The 20,096-nt window shown below is 36.4% G+C and overlaps 1 protein-coding gene across 2 annotated transcripts in view; it reads right to left on the reverse strand.

Moving 5' to 3' along the window:
- rsrc1 (arginine/serine-rich coiled-coil 1) overlaps positions 1-20,096 on the reverse strand; it is a 157,531-nt gene that overhangs the window by 2,123 nt on the left and 135,312 nt on the right. For both annotated transcript variants that reach the window (XM_016505530.1, XM_016505529.1), the window contains 2 exons: positions 4,402-4,508; positions 2,474-2,584 (listed from right to left, as the gene is read on the reverse strand). In XM_016505530.1, coding sequence (XP_016361016.1) covers positions 2,474-2,584; positions 4,402-4,508 — 218 coding nt within the window. The remainder of the gene's footprint in view (positions 1-2,473; positions 2,585-4,401; positions 4,509-20,096) is intronic.

Below are 20,096 nucleotides of genomic sequence, written 5' to 3' on the forward strand. Positions count from 1 at the left end.
ACTGATGTCTTCATTAGGCAGAACAACAGAAAATATGAATTTGTCAGTGCTGTTATGATTAGTTGGGATGATACATATTTGCTCTAAAACCACTTGATCAAATGATTTCTCTTTCTTTACTACATGATGAAATCTGCATCAGTTCAGTTCAATTCATTTCGGTATGATTCTTAGCTATTTAAGAGAATACGCTGAAGACAAATGCAATGATTGAAGTGTACGGAGGATGTTGTTTTTTTTTAAGAACTGAAAGAACCTTATATTGGATTAGAAATGCAAAATACATTGTATATTATTACAGTAAACACTGTGATGCCTTTCTGTGCAGTACAAGGGAACGTTACAGAGTCCTCCTACAGAAAGTGAAGTGAGCTGTTATTGAGATCAGATAATCTGTGACTGTCTGCATGTGCGCCATTTCACATTCCCTCCTCGTTTACTCCACTGGAGGAAGCCCGGATCTGGCCTGATGCTATAGATCTGAAACCCAAGTAACCCTTTTGAAACAAATCTTTCCTATTGGTTTCTAATGGATTCCAAGCCTGCGCTCTAATTGTCTGGGTTGGCTTAATATAGGACAATCACAGCTGCGATTAGATTTGGAGCAAGTGTAAATGGTATTGCATCATAAACACATCAGACAGGGTAATACGCACGCTTGATTCGGATGTCAGCATAAAGGGAGAATTTGAGTGATTCCCACATTAGTCGTGCTTATGAGTTCCTTAAGTTGGGAAGTTCCGGATTCTTCTCCAACACTCATCACTCATTTCCTTCATCCAAAAAACACGAGAGGCACCAAATCAAATCTAGGCTTTGGAAAGACTGATCGCTTCCATCCCGCCGCGTGTGCATTATAAGCGTGTCATTTACATCGGGTTAGGGTCCGCCCGTAGCGTTCGTTTGGGCTCTGTTTGCCTGGAAAACATGTGCACATGTAGCGCTAATAGACTGAGGGTGTATGTCGCCCGCTTCCCCTTGCCTTTTCTCTTTGTAGGCGATTCCGCAACACGACGACGAGCCTCCTCCGACTCTTAACGCACCTAGCGAAGCGCGACTAACGAGTTTGAAATTACAGTAGATACAGTAAGTGGTGGTGGCTAAATGATTGAATCATTACTGGTGATCAGGGCTCTCTCGCCTTGGGCATATTGCTGCAATAGATCAGCCTGTCGAGCTCATCTGCATCAGTCACACGTAACCCAGTTTGCCGAGTGAGAGAGATGGAGCGCACTTTCGTAGGAAATTCTGCCTGCCAATATTACTGAGGGTGCATAAGAAGGGCCCTGAGTGGGTTGTCAAGAATTGCAGCTTCAGAAATAGGCAATTTCTACAAGGGTGGGGCGAAATAAGTCTTGGGAGAGGAGAATTATTGATCGGAGGCCTTTTGGGAGACTTCAGTGTAACTTCGGATGCTGCGCCCGCGACACCAGAGTCTTATTTGATGCGTGTTGTGAATAATACATACTATTTTTCTTAGAAAGAATTAGAGAGGTTCACGAGGCGGAGCGATTACCTTTGTGTTTTATGAGGATTCTCCAATTTAGTATGATTTATAAACTGTTTTCCTCGTGCGGATTGAGACTTTGGCCCCAAAGTATCAAAAAATTACTATACTTTATAGAATACTTTGTTATCTAGATAGGGACATTCAATAGACTTCTATTCTTTCATATACAGCTAGTTATAAATACTATAACCTAACCTACACCCTAACAGAAACATTCTGCATTTTTACAATTAAAAATACTTTATACAGGTTTTGTTCACACTTTAGTTTGGGGACCAGTTCTCACTATTAACTAGCTACTAACTACAACTTTTGCATCAATAAACTCCTAATTTATTATTAGTTAGTAAGGTAGCTGTTATGTTTAGGTATGGGCTACCATGGTGCTTTATAATAAAGCAATAAGCCCCAAGAAGCCGTGGTTTACAGTGAATCTTCGCGTCGTGCCTTATAACTTAGCTGTTATAAATTCACTGTAAACCACGGCTTCACGGGGCTTATTGCATTTATAAAACGGTTATTCCATATATGTAGCAAGGTTTCACAAAAAAAAAAACAAAGCAAATAAAGTGTAATGATAATAAAAACAGTATTCTTCCGCCAAACAATGTAGTTCCTCAGAAACAGTTGTGGTTGCAACAAAGTGGTTGCATAGCATCACACAGACGTAAACAAAGGTGTATGTTTGTAGAGTAATTTACAACAGCTTCGAACTGTTTTTCAGAAACAGTTTCTCAGCCAATCAGAATCAAGGATCGGAACTCTCCGTTTTATAAGTACTAAATAAACAGCCAATATACTAGTAATATGCATGCTATTTAACAGAATTGGAAACTAAAGTGTTACCTTGTTTTGACAAATTAAGATGTCCCCAAAATGAGGTTTTGGAAGGTTTTGTCAGATATAGCTCATATCTTGGTACAAATCTGGTGAAGTAGGTACACACACACAAAACACTCTTACGTTAGGGTGAGCCAGGGCGTTGCTGTCATTGTACATGATGGATGTGGGCAGAAGGGCAACTTCCTCTTTTATAGCCTCTGCCTCTTTCTTGATCTCTGAAAGGTCAGTCACCTACAAATAAAAACTTACGTTATTTACAAAAACCTTAAGAAATCACACAGAGCACTCATCTTTCCGCCATTCCAGACATTCACGTTGCATGACGAGTTGTTTAATTAAAGAGAAATGCCTCATTCCTTAACTTTTTTTTTTGTAGCCTTTATCTTATCCTTGAGAGCCATTCTTTTTTGGTGCTATAATTAGTCATAAATTAGACCCCTTAAAGCAGGGCTCTTCAGCTCCAGTGTCCTGCAGACTTTAATTTCAACCATAATTAAACACACCTGTCTATACTGTGATTCTGAACACCGTGATTAGCTTGTTTAGGGTGTTTGGTTAGAGATAGTTCACCCAAAAATGAAAATTCGTGTTATTCAAAACCCATATGACTTTCTTTTCTTCTGTGGAACATAAAAGAAGATATTTAGAGAAACCAAACCGTTCGCTTACCGCCATTCCTTAAAATATCTTCTTTCGTGTTCCGCAGAAGAAAGAAATGCATACAGGTTTGTCACGACATGAATTTTCATTTATAGCTGAACTATGCCTTTGATTTGAACAGACTTTTTTGCTGCTGTTTTTGACACCCCCTTCAATAACACATTATTTTCAAGTGTGTGACATTAGTAAGTTGCAGACATCGAGTGACCTTTGCACCTTGTTTCAGATTTAATAAGGCTCTTTTTGGACCGGAAGGAAGTGCTTTCAGTGAACTATTTTATCTCAAGAGATGAAGTAAATTTGATCGACCCATTTAACTGACATTAGTGGGTGCAGCTGAAAGGCTGATATTGAGTCATTCCTGTATCACAGTAAAGTTGAGCAAACACTTATCTGCAGGTGAGTTCAAGGTGACTGTCCGTGTAAAGTGAGATGCCGAGTGCAATTCTAAATACAAACAACTGATGGCAGTATAATCGTAACAGTGCTCACTCTTGCTGTCCCTTGTCCTTTATAACATCTGTATCCAGCACAGGCCTAGCAGACTCCTGTCTTTCACCTCAAACCAATGCTCTGTTAAGTGAGAGTTGGCATAGTGCTTTTTTATCTGAGCTCAGAGCATCCAATTACACTCTTAAAAGCAAAGGTGCTTAAAAGGTTCTTCACAGCGATGCCATATAAGAAGCATTCAGTCAAAGGTTCTTTAAAGAACCATCTCTTTCTTACCTTTCTATAATCTGGAGAACCTTCTTTCGCCACAAAGAAGCTTTTGTGAAACAGAAAGGTTCTTCAGATGTTAAAGGTTCTTAATGGAACCATTTAGACAAAAAGGTTCTTCTGTGGCATCGTGAAGCACTTTTATTTTTAAGAGTGTACATGGTATGGATATGATTGAAAAATCAAATGTGCATGAATCTATGTATTTGTGTTTGTCCAAAGAATGCCCTCTGGGTATGCTTTTTTCGCTCCATCTATAGAGCTGTTCGTACATCATTCAGAAATAAACGTAGTGATGTTAAGTGCTGGTCTGTTTCCAGTGCATCGCTGAAGTCCGTACAGACAGACCCGAGTCCTGAGATCAGTCCTTCTGGTGCAATCTATCATACGGATTCATTTCAACTGTCACCTTTTGTCTCAGACCACAGAGATCTGTGAGCATTTGTTAGTAATCTAATTTGAGCGGTGAATGTGAATGCTCTTCAGTAATGCTCTCCACCGGCGGCCGGACGCTTTTCAAGAGGACAGGTGCCACAGACCAAACGAGATATAATGGCAATCATTTCATTTGCAGACAAACGGAAAGTAACTCGGTGAAAAGAAATCAAATAAAAGAATATATATGAGAAGGAAGGCAAAGAGAACAGAGAGGGAGAGAGGCAGAGATGTACCTTGGTGCCATCCCGAGATGATTTGAAAGCCTGAGGAACAAAGGAGTCGCTCTCAATGGCCTCGATATCCTTTATCCTCCTCACCTGCTCGGCGAGAGACATTTGCTCTAGAGGAACAAAAAACAGAGCGGTGAGTGGACTGGTGAGAGGTCAGCGGGGCAGGTCAGACGGTCACAAACCACAGACACAGAAAAACATCATGCTGATCGATTCATCTCTTCTACTCAATCTACTGGATACTGTTGAGTCTGAAGTGCATGTGCCACATTAAAGCAGCTGTGCTCATGGGACAGTCCCATTACCCTTCTCTTCAGCTTCAGTATGTTTCCAGCAAAACAACCGCATACTCTCCAAACAAGCAAGAGCACACAGTACATAGTACCAGACAGCTTGTCTAGAAACATGACTGGTCTCTGTTGTGTTAAGTGCCCTCTGTAGTTTGAATCCTGCAGTTCGAAGACGGACGGAAATGATCGCACTTTACATGAAAAAAGATGAGTTCGAAAACAAGTCAGAACAGTACTCTGTCCAGTGGATGTAGCTTGAAAGCTCTAGGATTTAATAGTCAGAAATGTTGGTCTCAGAAGATGATATGTGTCCCTGGAGCACAAAAGCAGTCTTAAGTCGCTGGGGTATATTTGTAGCAATAGCCAACAATACATTGTATGGCTCAAAATTATCAATTTTTCTTTTATGCCAAAAATCATTAGGACATTAAGTAAAGATCATGTTCCATGAAGATATTTTGTAAATTTCCTACCGTAAATATATCAAAACTTAATTTTTGATTAGTAACATGCATTGCTAAGAACTTCATTTGGACAACTTTAAAGATGATTTTCTCAATATTTAGATTGTTTTGCACCCTCAGATTCCAGATTTTCAAATAGTTGTATCTCAGCCAAATATTGTCCTATCCTAACAAACCATACATCAATGGAAAGATTATTTATTCAGCTTTCAGATGATGTATACATCTCAATTTTGAAAAATTGACACATAAGTCTGGTTTTGTGGTCCAGGGTCACATATTAGTATGATATGTATATGTGGATCAATAATTATGATACCTAAGTTGTGATCCTCTTTACTTCCCAATTGTGATGTATATCAGAGTAAAACAGTTTCTTGAATGAGGAAAAAGAATGTAGGGTGAAAATAAGAATTGTCGGTCACACTTTATTTTAAGGTACAATTCTCCTCAATAACTATTACTTTTGCCTCAGTAAACGACTAATTTGCTGCTTGTTAATAGTTAGTAAGGTAGTTGTTAAGCTTAGGTACTGGGTAGGATTAGGGATGTAGAATATGGTCATGCAGAATATGTGCTTTATAAGTACTAATAAACAGCCAATATGTTAATAATAGGCATGCTAATAAGCAACTAGTTAATAGTGAAAACTGGTCCCGAATTGTCCTTTTTGGTTTCTTGATTGCTCACGACGTGATAACACTGAAGCAACTGTGTATTGGTGTTCCCACACGTTCCCAACAGTCTTAGGAAATCAGCTGATTTCACGGAGTAAACATTATCCCAGCTTTTAAATCCCAAGTCTCCCTACTTGCTAAGCATTTTTTATAGTTGAGAATTTATCCTGCTTATTGAAAGTGAAAGCCGGCGAGGTTCATCTTCATCAACAGATAATTTACTCTGAATACAGATGTATTTATTCTAACATTTTGAAGTTATGCACAAACTCATTGGTTTGGAGTTATTCAGTGAGGTTTATGCAATTGTGTTGTGATGTTGATTTTTATTAAGACATATGAATCAATGGTGGTAAAAATGAAGTTGTTGGCATCACTTAAGATAACCTAAAAATTTGTTTAAATTGGTTGGTAAAATTAACCTAATTCAACAATACGTAAAATAGCGATCGACAAGTAAAAAACCAACAAATTTGTGCTTTCCAGTCTGTAGCTCTTTAATTATTCTTCTTTTCTAGAAGTAGAGTCTGAAATGGACGCTGGTCAATGAGAAGTATGTCAAAATATGTCAAATTATTCTACTAACCCTACTAATACTCTAATGAGAGTTAGTTGACATGTAGTTGTAAAGTTACTTATAGTTCGTAGAACATCTAAAGTGGACTATTGAAAGAAAATAAAATGTGTTCAGAATTCCATAATCAACCCAGTCATATACAGAGATCAATGGTTTTAGAATATCAGTATGTTGACTATGCAATGCATATATAATTATCAGGAGAGACAGAATTTCAAGGAGATTTCAAGAAAAAAGTAATAAATTCTAAGGCTCTTCACGGTAAACAGATCTTCTGTTGACTTCATATGCACATTATCTCACTCTACACATTTATTCAGGAAATAAAGACCTAATGTGATATTGCTCAGTGCTATTTTCATAAATAAACAGGGTAACTTGTAATATTTGTTACTCCATATTAACTTCCTGTTTATTGAACTATAAGCTGTGATTACCTACAGCCACAGCTGTGCTGTTATTCAGAACATCAGCGCTGTTGTTTGCGTGACTCTGCTAAATGAAGACATCCTAAAACATAAAACACAATGTATTACTGATACTCAAATTCACCCACAATTTAATCTCTCTCCACACATATGCATGAAAATGCTCAGAAACAAACACTATTAGGTAGGAAGCATGCTCTCGCGCTCTCACACACACACACACACACACACACACACACAGATCCCTGCGCTAATGAGAGGAATTAATTTCATCCATTAACTGCCAGGGAGCAACTGTCACAACACATCTTCTCGCTCTGCTCGTTTATATTGTCGCCGCATTACACAAGCCTTATAGCAGTCTTGACCACAGACAGAGACAGAGAGAGAGAGAGAGAGATGATGACATGGATTCTGTTCATTTGAAGCATGCTTTGTCTTTCCCTGCCATCCTAAAGGACTAAACAGACTCTGTTTTTTATTAAACATGAATGAATGTAGATTTAGATGTGAATAAACTGATAAGAAACCAGGAGGTTAACGTGTGCAAAAACAGATATCCAGCATCATCATATGTGACCCTGCAGCACAAACCCAGTCATAAGGGTCAATTTTTTGAAATTGAGATTTGTACATAATCTGAAAGCTGAATAAATAAGCTTTCATTGATGTATGGTTTGTTAGGATAGGACAATATTTGGCTGAGATACAACTATTTGAAAATCTGGAATCTGAGGGTGCAAAAAAATCTAAATATTGAGAAAATCATCTTTAAAGTTGTCCAAATGAAGTTCTTAGCAATGCATATTACTAATCAAAAATTATTTTTTGATATATTTACGGTAGGAAATTTACAAAATATCTTCATGGAACATGATCTTTACTTAATATCCTAATGATTTTTGGCATAAAAGAAAAATGGATAATTCTGAACCATACAATGTATTGTTGTCTATTGCTACAAATATACCCCAGCGACTTAAGACTGCTTTTGTGCTCCAGGGTCACAAATGCTCTTAATACTCTCTCTTAATAGCAGTTTCTTCACTTGCAAGAGGTTAAAGTCAAACGAAAGCTCCTCTTCAGCAGGCAGGACAAGAGAAAACCACAAGAGGGCGATGTTCAACAACTCAAGGTCCAGCACCGAAAGTGAAGGCAAAACTCACAGTGCCTGATTAATTCCCATAATTGAATGCCTTACTTCCATGAGCTAAATTACAACGGCTCTCATCACTGATGGAATAATTAAAGCAGTAGCTGCCCATCATCAGGTGGTCGGTCTCAAACGGCTGCGGATTCAAAGGTGCTTTTGAATGTCACGAGCAAGCCAAACAAACCTAATGATGGCACTGCACTCACTGATTGAGAATGAAAAGTCCGTTGAGACGAGTGTGTGAGAGGAAAAAACACACACTACAATACATGCAAAAACCTGCGGACCTCTCACACACGCTGGCACAGCTGTGTTTATGTGTTTGTTAGAAATAATCTAACTCGGCGCTTCTCAACCTTTTTGACTCCAAGGCCCCCCCATTGTTCACAACAATATTTCCAAGACTTTTCCAGTTTTTCATGATTTACGTCGTACTTTATATTAGGTGGCCTTAACTACTATGTACTTGCATTTAAATTAATAATTTGGTACAATGCACTTATTGTGTACATGCATGATTTTACATTGTACTTATATTTTTCAAAATACCTATGTAATTACATCTGCAATTAATTTCTGTAATTACATTTATAATTACACTGTTGACCCATCTCGTACACCTTAACCAACCTTTAAACCAACCCAAACCACCAAACCTGTCCCTAACCTCACCCGTATCCCGCCTCAATAGCAGCACGTGTTGTGCAATACAATATGAACACAATAAGTACATTGTACTGATTTTTTGATGTAAGTACATAGTAGTGAAGGCCACCTAATATAAAGTGGGACCATTTTTGTAACCTAGCCTCTACCTGACTAAATATTTTACAGCTTGGCATAATTAGAAAATATAAATTCATTATAAAAATGCAAAGGGAATTATAGTATTTTATTAATTTACATGACTTTTCCAAGTCTTGAAATCATACTTTTAAGTGGATAGTATATGTAAAAAGAATTAAATTTTTTTTTTTTTAAATAAATAAAAAATTAAAATAAGTAAATTAATTGATTAATTAAAAATAAATACAAATTAAATAAAATGAAACCACAATAGAGTTCTTGTTTGTAGTTGTTCTAGCTTATTTTAATCCCTGTTTTGCATGTTTTTTCATTATTGTAAGTCAACTTGAGGCTCTCTAAAATAAATGCACTCGATCTACATGCACTCACAAACACGCAAAAAGCTGAACTAATTGTTAAACACACAAGGACATTCCCTCTATGCTAAACCTTTGGGAATCCGGCCTCCATCTCCGCATTGGGCTAAGATATGTAATTCAATACTCAATTTAGCCCCGGCTCTGGATAGATTTATTTATTTATTTCTGGCACGCCTAATTGATAGAAATTAAGCCATTAATCAAGCCACTAGCCATCATTCAGGCCAAAGAAGATGAATACAAACTTTCATAATAACCACCTTCCCCATTTTAGACCTCATTAGCATTAATTTTTAATGCAATTATGCTATTCTTTTACGCTGAGCTCATAAATTACGACTCTTTTGTTGCCGACTGGCCTTGTAAAAGCCAGGCTAATGCTTTGTAGTCTGATCTTTAAGGCAATTACTGGCTTCTTCAGTCTTTTATCTCCCTGCATTTCCAATAACCTTCCATCTAATGATTTATCTGGGCAAACCCCTGACACGCATCCGACTCGGCCCTCTTCCATTAACACTGTCTTTATTTATCTAGGAAGATCTGGTGTCTAAATAAAGATCCTCTCCCGACAAGCGCCACTCCACTTTGTGTGAGTGCTACAGACGACGTGTAGAGAAAATGCAGTTTCTTTGTGATTTCCATCGCAAACAGAAGCCTGGATGAAAGGTCACTGCTTTAACTTAATTAAACGCGTGACAGCAAAAACTGACATTAATTCCTTTTAAATACAGCATGTCAGTCAGATACACGCTAGCCATTTAAGAGTCACCTCGTTCAAGCTACAAAACAACCACCTAAAAGAGCTGGGTAGATTACTTACAAACTGTAGTCCGTTACTGATTACAAATTACAGGACAAATACTGTAGTTAGTAACGTAATCCATTACATTACATATTTTAGGTAACATAATCAGACTACTTTTTGATTACTTTTAACGTAAACCGTTTACCACATTGATTTAAATAGGATAATATTGTACAATATTGATATTAAAATTCAAAGAAAATATATTCCATTCGTTGTTATTAACAACATAAAGTGAATTAAGAATTACATTATGTCAAGGTTTCCCAAACTGGGGTTCGTGCAGGGGGTTTGTGAACTGAATGAAAAGCTAATAATTAATTAAGTCACAAAAATGTTAAATTAAAATAAATCACTTTAATCAAAATAAAACACTGGATGTACCTGGATGTCATGTAGGCATTTTAGAAAGGTGAAGATGAAAATAATTAGGGATACTCAATAAATTGTGAATAATCTACTGCTATTGTGTGAGTATATGTAATCAAGTAATCAATAAAAAATAACTAGTCTGATTCTGAGTATTTTAAAATGTAATTTAATCTAATTACAAGTACTTAATTTTTGGAATCTGATTACTTAATCCAGATTATGTGTAATCAGTTATACTCAGCCCTGTGCAAGGCTTCTTTAAACACAGCAGCAGGCATGAAAAACACATCGGGCCGCTGGTCAAGTAATAGTTTTTAACTGCATTGACATGCAAAGCTGATGCGAACGCTGAAAATGCATTAACTGCGTAATGAGCAGCTATTAGGAGCATTGATTTGCTGATTTCAATTGATAGTTACCCAACCAAAGTGGCATGTCAATATTTGCTAACTAACTAATACCCTCTAGCCTCTCTGCTTTGACAAATGAGATCTCAATGAACAAAGACAGTTTGCAATCATGGCCAGTCTTAGTGACATGCACCCGATCCATGTTTGGAGCAGATTGCGCTTCACAAACGGGCCAAATAAAAAGCTTCTCCAGCAATCTGATATGTGCAGCACTTGATATGGGTCATCTACAAGTGGATTGACTCTCGCTTGCTCCATGCTAGCTCATGCCAGATGCCGTTAATGTCCCTAAGGGTCCGAAGCAGTGTGTGAGAGACAGAGACGGAGGAAAGTGTGCTCTGGAATCTAGTTGGGTTTAGCTTTAGGACAGAGGATTTCCTCAGGAACAGTCACTCTAATAGATGAATGTCCGATCAGCTCATGAAGGAAGCCCAAACCTGCTCCCACAATGACGGCTCAAACTAAACACACCAGACTGCAATAACACAAACACGGAAAAGCTAGTAGCCAAATCCTGCAGAAACTTTTTTTTGTACATAGATGTACCACAAGTTGTATTTTTCCTGCTGAACAGCACCAATTTGCAGTTCATGGGTGAAGTCATCCAGCATAGGCAGCATTATTGGTTTGTGGAAGTTTTATCGATATCATTGATGGCTGAAGCTTCCAGCAGGAATTACAACTGCAGTCAAAGATATATTTGATGTTTAATGCCTAATACAAAAAGTACATTAAATCGACATTATATAGAAAATCATTTAGCAATTCCTTGTAAACCAGGGTCCTATTTCCGCAGAGAGGAAAACACAGACGAAATCATAAAATTTATATAATGCATGGAATGCATGGCCAGTTTTGGATGAATAAATCAAAAATAGAATTTAGAAATTTAGAATTTGAGAAAACATCAAATGGATTTTGAGAATAAATAAAACAGCCTAACATTTTAAGAATGTGTTAATTTTAAAACTTTTAATATTGTGTTGATAAATTGCATGAGTTTCATGATTCCAAGACATGCTTTTTGATTACATTTTACAAAAATTTAATTTAACAATTTAAACCAGAAAAAAAAGAATCAAAAAAATAAAATAGAATAAAATAAAATTTTGGGGAAAATGTATTTCATGTGTTTTTTTGTCATTTTTCAGCATGTAATCAACCGTTCTCCACTGCTCCGTACAATACTGCATAATGCAGAGATGCAGTGAATCTCATAGAATAACAGTGCAAAAGTAAAAAAGAAATAAATAATATATGATCAATATGTGATGATCAAATGGCATGTAAAGCAGTGTGAGCTCGCTGTTCTCTGAATGTGGCATGAATGGCATGCGCTCAAAGCTCATATGATTGGCTCATTATTTGATTTGAACATGTCTGTCTATCATGTCGTCTTGACTGCAGTGACTGGCTGGTTAACTGTCAGTGTCATAACACTGAACTCTCATGCTTGCAATTGGTCCACAAATCTGAAAATGTTTATTTTAATTTAACTCTCTTTTCTTCTCTCAGGGTTCCCACTGTCATGGAAAACCTGGATATATGAGGTAGCCTAACTTTAAAAGTGTGGCGTCTCAACATGATCTCATCTCATGATCTCAAGCGTGGCTCTACCAAACGTACATTTACTTACATTTACACAGACACTGAAATGCACAATAATGATGTACTGACTGCATCTAAAATGTGATTTATTTACGCATAAAACACTTTGTGCACGAATCTTTATGAAGACTGGAATCATGGCATTAATGCTTTGATTATATTGTATTCAATTGTCATCAATGGCATTATGTTTTCAGTCACATTTATTAAACAGTTTACTCATCTACTTAATATGAAATGACAACATTTTGTTGTTCTAAACTTTAATGATATATATATGTATAAATATAAATGAATAAAATTTCTATAATCATCTAACCATTACTTATCAAGTAATATTTAATTTGTTTGCAGTGGAACACACAAGGTTTTCTCAGTTATGCTGTGACTGACAATAACACCATAAAATACACCAAAAAATGCAACGTAAAACGACAGAAGTAATCAATTTTCCGCGATCTTCATTTTTATCCTCAGCAGTGGCTGCAAACGTCAAATCCCAAAATCGTTACACTTTCAAAACCTCCCTCAGAAATACGCAATGGGTTCGGATTGGTCAGCTGGCCCAGTGTGTTGTGATTCCCTATAAGAATCGTTAGAAGACAGAATTGCGATTCATGTATGAATAGATTGTTTTTGTGCACCCCTAGTTTTGATGGCATGGCAATAACTCTTCCTCTTCTCTAAAGCAGCGCAACATAGCCTCGCCCCACTTTCCTGGGGGCGGGGTTTATGTACATTTCTGGGTTTGTGACGTCACCAACCCGGGAAGTAACTCTTTGTAGTCCCTACGAGCCGTTTTTGTAGGCATTAAACTGTCAGAATTTTAAAAGACAATATCTCCGATTGCATTGAACTTACAGCGTCGTAACGTCGGAGATATTGTTTATGCTCAAACAGCAACATTACACACTAACGTTAAAAAAGTGAAATCACAATCAACCACCCCTTTAAAATTTTGTTCTGTACCTCACACTAACTATTGTATACCGCCAGAGAGGATCGAGACTTCAACACATTGACATTTGGACTACTTTTGGTACTGCTTTTGACATTTTTGCAATAAATAAATGATTGTGATTGCACTTGTCTGTCTGTCATGTTTTTCTACATATTTTTAAAGAAATAGTTATGGTTAGGTTCTGTTAAATGCTTTATTGTTGCTATATTGTCATTTTCCTGCAGATTTGTGTCTATTATTTTTACATATTCTTTCTATATTCTCTCAAGTCAAGTCAAGTCACCTTTATTTATATAGTGCTTTTAACAACACAGCTTGTGTCAGTATTCAATAGGAAAAATAGTGTGTAATAATGAGAGCCAGAGGCAATAGCGGCAAAGAACCAAAACTCCATCGGTGACACAAATGGAGAAAAAAACCTTCTCTATTACAACCCCAATTCCAGAGAAGTTGCAACGTTTTGTGAAATGCAATAAAATCAAGAATCTGTGATTTGTTAATTATCTTTAACTTTTATTTAATTGACAAACGTACAAAGAAAAGATTTCCAAAGATTTCACTGACCAACATAAATGTATTTTGTAAATATCATTTTTTTTTTATTTTGATGGCTGCAACACACTCCGAAAAAGTTGGGACAGAGTCCAAATAAAAGTGAAAAGGTTATAGAATATCCACGTTAAACTGTTGTGAAACAGTTCACAGTAAGCAGGTGAATTTGTAATAGGTCAAGGTATCATGTTTTGGTATAAAAGGAGCATCTCAGTCTTTGCAAGCAAAGCTGGATCATGGCTCATCACTTTTGAAAATCACATTTTCACATTTGGCAATGAAAAAAATCACAAAAAAATTTGGCAATGCAAAGTTGCAAATAATTTAGGTCTTTCACCAACTACAACACGTAATATTGTGAAAAGATCCAGGGAATCCAGAGAAATCACAGTACATGTAGGGCAAGGCAGGAAACCTCAGTTGAATGTGCTCGACCTTTGAGCCCTCAGATGGCATTGCATAAGAAACCGTCATGCTGCGGTGTTAAATATAGCCACATGGGCTCAGGAGTACTTCAGAAAACTGCTGTCAATTACCACAGTCTGCTGCTGCATCAAGAAATGCAACTTGAATCTCTGTTACTCTAGGAGAAAGAGAAAGCTATACATCCATTCTATGCAGCGATGCTGCCGGGTTCTTTGGGCCAGAGCTCATCTTAGATAGTCAAAAAGACTGTGTGAGAAAATGTGTGCTGTACTCAAATGAGTCCACATTTCAACTTGTTTCTGGGAAAAATAGATTTCGAGTTCCCAGTCCCAAAGACCAAAGGGACCATCCAGACTTTCATCAGCGACAGAAGCAAAAGCAAATGTCTGTCATGGTATATGAGTGCATCAGTGCAAACGGCACGGGTGACTGGCTTATGTGTGAAGGTACTATTGACATGGAGGCATATATTGGGATTGTACAGAGATTGGTCCATATTGACATGATAGCATCACGCAGTTGTTGCAGATTTGTCGGCTGCACATCCAAGATGCGAATCTCCCGTTCCACCACATCCCAAAGGTGCTCTATTGGATTGAGATCTGGTGACTGTGGAGACCATGCCAGCTCTCATTCTGCATGTGCTACAACAGCGTGGTTTAGTAGAGACAGAGTGAATGTGTTAGACCAGCCTGCCTGCAGTCCAGATCTGTCTCCTATTGAAAATGTATGACCAGTCATGAAAAGGAGAATCAAACAACGACAATCACAGACTGCCGAGCTTCTGAAGTCTTGTATCAAGCGAGATTGGACAAAAATTTTGCTTACAGAACTTTAACAATTGGTATCCTCAATTTCCAAACAATGAAACATTGTAATTAAAAGGAAGGTTGATGTGACACAGTGTTAAACGTGCCTCTGTCCCAAATTTTTTGTAGTGTGTTGCAGCCATCAAAATCTGTTTATATTTACAAAATAAAATTAAGTTGGTCAGTGAAAACATTGGACATTTTTTCTTTGTACTTTAAAGAGAATGAACAGATATCATTCTTGATTTTATGGCATTTCACAAAACGTCCCAACTTTTCTGGAATTGGGGTTGTAAATGGTTATGCTTAGGTTTGGGAATATAGGGTTAAGGGATCTAAAAAGTATCAGTAAAATGGTAAAAGTGCATCTAAATGTCTTTATGATATAAAATAATATAAATGACTCTCTAACCATTAGGCCACGACTGCCCCCTATAGCTGTAAATATGTAATAACGTTTACTTTTTAGAGTTTACATTTTAGATGTTGTCTATATGTCCAAATTGTATGTTTTGTGCATGTAACTGTTACAAACTAATACCTACATAAACAATGAGACCAGGCTGGATGTGTAGAAAAGTTATATAAATTAATAAAATCGTATAGCTCCATGGGTACATTTATAATGAATTTACATTTTTTTCTAGTTAAGTCAAGCTCTAAAATATTTTCAAGGGTAGAAAATGTGAGTAAAAACTATTTGTAAAAATCCTTCTCCAGTAAATCACAAACAACTGGAAACGTCACGGTGCCTTTAAATAATGTTGTGAACATTGGGGGCCACAAAGGTTGAGAACCACTGGTTTACATGCACTTTACAAGTTTGATTTTATGCAGACTAATGCAATAATTTATCAAGTTGAAATGTCATGTAAACACTAGTTTAAGTAAGACTAACAGACATCAAACGCACTTGTCAATCACACTACAGTTGCTTTTGGTGCTGTGTGCATGCTCCAAAAGATCAAAATGAACGCAACACAAGCAATGCCTCGTATCCATATCATATCACACGATTCTAGCTTGACTATGCAAAAACCTGTAAAACTGCACAGAAAAACAGATGGATGTTGCCTAATGCCAATGGTGGCATACCGTACATTAACATTAGTTACTGCTCAAACAGACCTAGCCATGATTTATAACAAAATCATTCTTTAGTGTAAATAATTTACAGTTCTTGTCATTGCAAATACAAATGCACAGTGGGAAACATCATCTGCGAGGTTCCCGTCATGATGTCAGAACTGAGCCGTAACACAAATAAAACCCGTAATGACTCTGTTTACTGCGTGTGAGAGAGAAACAGCACAAGCGTCACAGTAACATCAACAGAAGGATGAAGGAGAACACAGGAATGTGGAAAGCGCGGCATTCTCAGGTTTTGCTGGTCAAACATCTCTCTAATTAAGGAAACAACCAACCAACTAATTACGTAATTGGAGTTAGCCTTTAAAACACAAATGATGTAATCAGACTTAAACGCAGACTAAGAGCCTCTCCATTCATGAGACCGAAGCCTTACGCTACGACTGTAACTCTCATTTATTCTTATCCGCCAGACAAACAAATCAGATTCACAGATATGTGTGATCAGCATTATTTCTCAGCGCTGTAGTGTAACTCAGACGGTGGTTTTCACGTAATTGACTGCAGAGAAGGTCACTGCCACAATGCGGGCGGACTCATTTGGCTAATTAAGAACAGTGCCCCGGTGACCTCTGTCTGGGGCAAATAACCTCAGAGTATTTAAAACCCGGCACTCTGCTTTATTGAGAGCAAATAAGAAAGTCTGACTTCATTGTTTGTGAGATTTCAACAAAACATACAGTGACTGTTGATGCTCCTGTTATTACAAGGGCATTTGATTGATTATATGAAAAAACTAATTAATCACAGAGATGTCTGTAATTTAATGATATTACTTGCACATAACATTATAAAAAATGCAAACATACATGTATTTTCACACTAAGATTCATGTGAAAATTCATTTGTTTATGGCATATTTTTACTAAGTATGAATGAAGGCCAACATCACTGATAGTTATACCTTTATTATGATATATTATTAATGCGTTTGTTTATTTGTTTTTTATTTATCGTTTGTTTGTTTGTTTGTAATTATAGACATTCAACATTATAGCCTAATTGAAAGTCTACTAAATTACATTTTCTTTTCTTTTCAAATTACAGCATTACAGAACATTACTACTATAACTGGATAATTTAAAGCACTTAACTCACCTAATTTAAGTGAACTTAAAACAATACACATGAATCCGTTATGATAAAATCACATTTATCTGTACTGTACATTAACATTTATTTTGTGCATTTATTTTCACAACAAATACAAAAAATATTTTGTTAAACATTTGATATCAATATTTTTCATTTGAGGATCGATTCTCTTGATACAATGTCAGCATCACAAAAATTTCATACTTCTTTACGGACTTAATAAAGAAAAAAAAATGTGTGAGAAAACATGCGAGAAGACTTTAGCAGAGTTACTTAAAAAAAAAAAAAACATGCTAAATCAATCACATTAATAATTTTTTTAACTTATTACACACACAAATGAATGTGTTTCCCAGTCCTAAATCAATAGTGTTTACATTTCTAAACAGACCAGTCCACACACTTTTTTTTACAGTAGAAGTTAGTCTGCTATAGATACAGCAACGACACATATTGTGTATAATAATAAGAGCATATCATAGACTTTCTGAGTGTAACTCTGGTCAATTGGTGGCCCGGTCAACCACAGAGTGACCTGTCAGGCACCCAATCAGTGAGGCTCTGTTCCTGCTGTGTGTCTGAGACCACCAGTCCCGATGTGATGAGGTGCAAATGACCCAACCACACACATGCAACGCTCAACACTGATGGATTTCCTCCTTTTCCCACAACATAAACACATGCACACTTTCTCACATTACACACGCCAACACACCTTCTCACATATCAGCATATGACAATCTAACAGTCTCATAATGAGCACCACTTAATAAAGTCACTCTGAGAGGCCACACTGTGTGTGTGTGTGAGTGTGTGTGTGTGTGTGTGGGGGGGGGGCTTTGGTTGGGCCACCCTCATGCTCAATACCCTAAAACACCCAGCCTCCCAAGAGAACATGTTCAACACAATACACACAAACAGCTGTTAACAGAGCTCCCAAACCTCTATCAGCACATTTCAAACTGTCTCACTGCATATGGATGTTAAGATGTTAAGCAAAGACATTTAAGATGTCCGCATCAAAAGAAATGTACAAAAGTGATTTTATGTCCATTGAAAGCACATTAAATGTAAGTAAAATGTCTACTTTTAAGGTTTCAAATAAGTTTTTGGAGAATAAAATGTGAAAATTTGGTTGAAATAATGTTACATTGTCATTCAGTGTAACACAATATTTACGTAAAAATACAAACAACATGCTTATTCTGACTTGTACATATTTAAATATATAAAATAATAAGGGAGCATATTAAATTTGATTGAGTTTTAAATGAGTAAAAAATTCTTACTGACAAATGGGCAAAACCTAGGATAGTGGCAAATTTTAAAAATGTAAAATTACAACTAATTAGTATTTGAGGTGAAAGTAATTAGTCTTTTAATATGTCATAAATTGATTTTTGTTGTAAATATGCCTGACAAGATTGTTACACTGAATGATATTTTAGTGGGTGTCTTCTGTAAATCAGGGGGAAATGTATGATATTTATCTTTTGCTCAGAAAAACAAAAACAAAATTGCAATTAAATTAAACAGAAAACCTTTACATTTTTTTGGGAAAAACGACAACAATTTAAAGCAGTATTACACTTATTGTTTTTATGCCTAACCCCTTTTTCGTCTTTGACCCATATTCAAATAAGCAGATGAATCCTTTACTCAGAAAAGCTTCATAGAAATAAAAATAAGCAGTCAAAAAACTAAAAAGATACAAACTGATTGGTTATTATTTGTACATGGGTTAGATGCAGTACAAGTCAATTTTTCAAGCACAGTATGAGTATTTTATTCTGGGAGATCTTTTACTTCACTTCATTCCAAAGCATAATATTGTAATTTTTACTCTGCTTTTTATTTCATAAAAACATATCGTTCCTCATTATTTTGAACTGAACAGATCATGAATGAGCTGATTCTTTCCAATGAACCTGTTCACAAACTGCACCGAACGATTCATTCGTGAATCAAACTGATTCGATTGAGTCAACAGCTCACTGATTTATGGATCCAGTCAAGATAAGCCAAGAGCCAGGTTACTGCCAGATCTTGTACGTGAGCAGGACTGAAGGTGCTAAAAGTTACTAATGCCAAATTTTGGTATTGTTTCTTGTAAATGACAATCATATTTAGATCATGACTGCCAGTTATTTGTGAAGTAAAGAGCCCAATGAAATGCTTGAATGTGGACATGTCTGTTTTATATGTCTACGTCTGTATGAGGTCAATGATTTTAGATAAAATAATGCAAATTAACAGCAGTGTATCTTCCCTGCTGCTATAGATAGAAAAAAAATATTATATTTGCATAGTGTTCCCCTTAAAATATTTACACCTTTTTATTGCCCCATGCGACATCTGTACATGGCATTTATACTATTTGTTGCCACATATTTACAAGTTTTCCTTATTTTTAAATACTATAAGGCATATTATTTCACTTCTTTGCACTCTTGAATCATCAGTAACTGATAATTTCAGTATATTGAAGTTTAATGTTTTGATAGTGCATAATAATTTTGGCAAAAAAAATAAAAAGTTTGTTTAAACAAAATAAAAAGTACTCAATTTGTGTATCATGTCTACTATTGCACTACTGTATATCTTGGTGCACTATCAACAAGTGTATGGCTCTTAGGCAATGCAGGTTCTTCTCAATGATGCTATGCATGTTTAGACCTGTCACGATAACAACTTTTTGTTGTGCGATATATTGCGCCAGAAATAATTGCGATAAGCGATATTATTGTCATTTTAAA

This window comes from Sinocyclocheilus anshuiensis, unplaced genomic scaffold (genome assembly GCF_001515605.1).
Source record: "Sinocyclocheilus anshuiensis isolate Anshui unplaced genomic scaffold, SAMN03320099.WGS_v1.1 scaffold482, whole genome shotgun sequence".
NCBI classification, from domain to species: Eukaryota; Metazoa; Chordata; class Actinopteri; order Cypriniformes; family Cyprinidae; genus Sinocyclocheilus; species Sinocyclocheilus anshuiensis.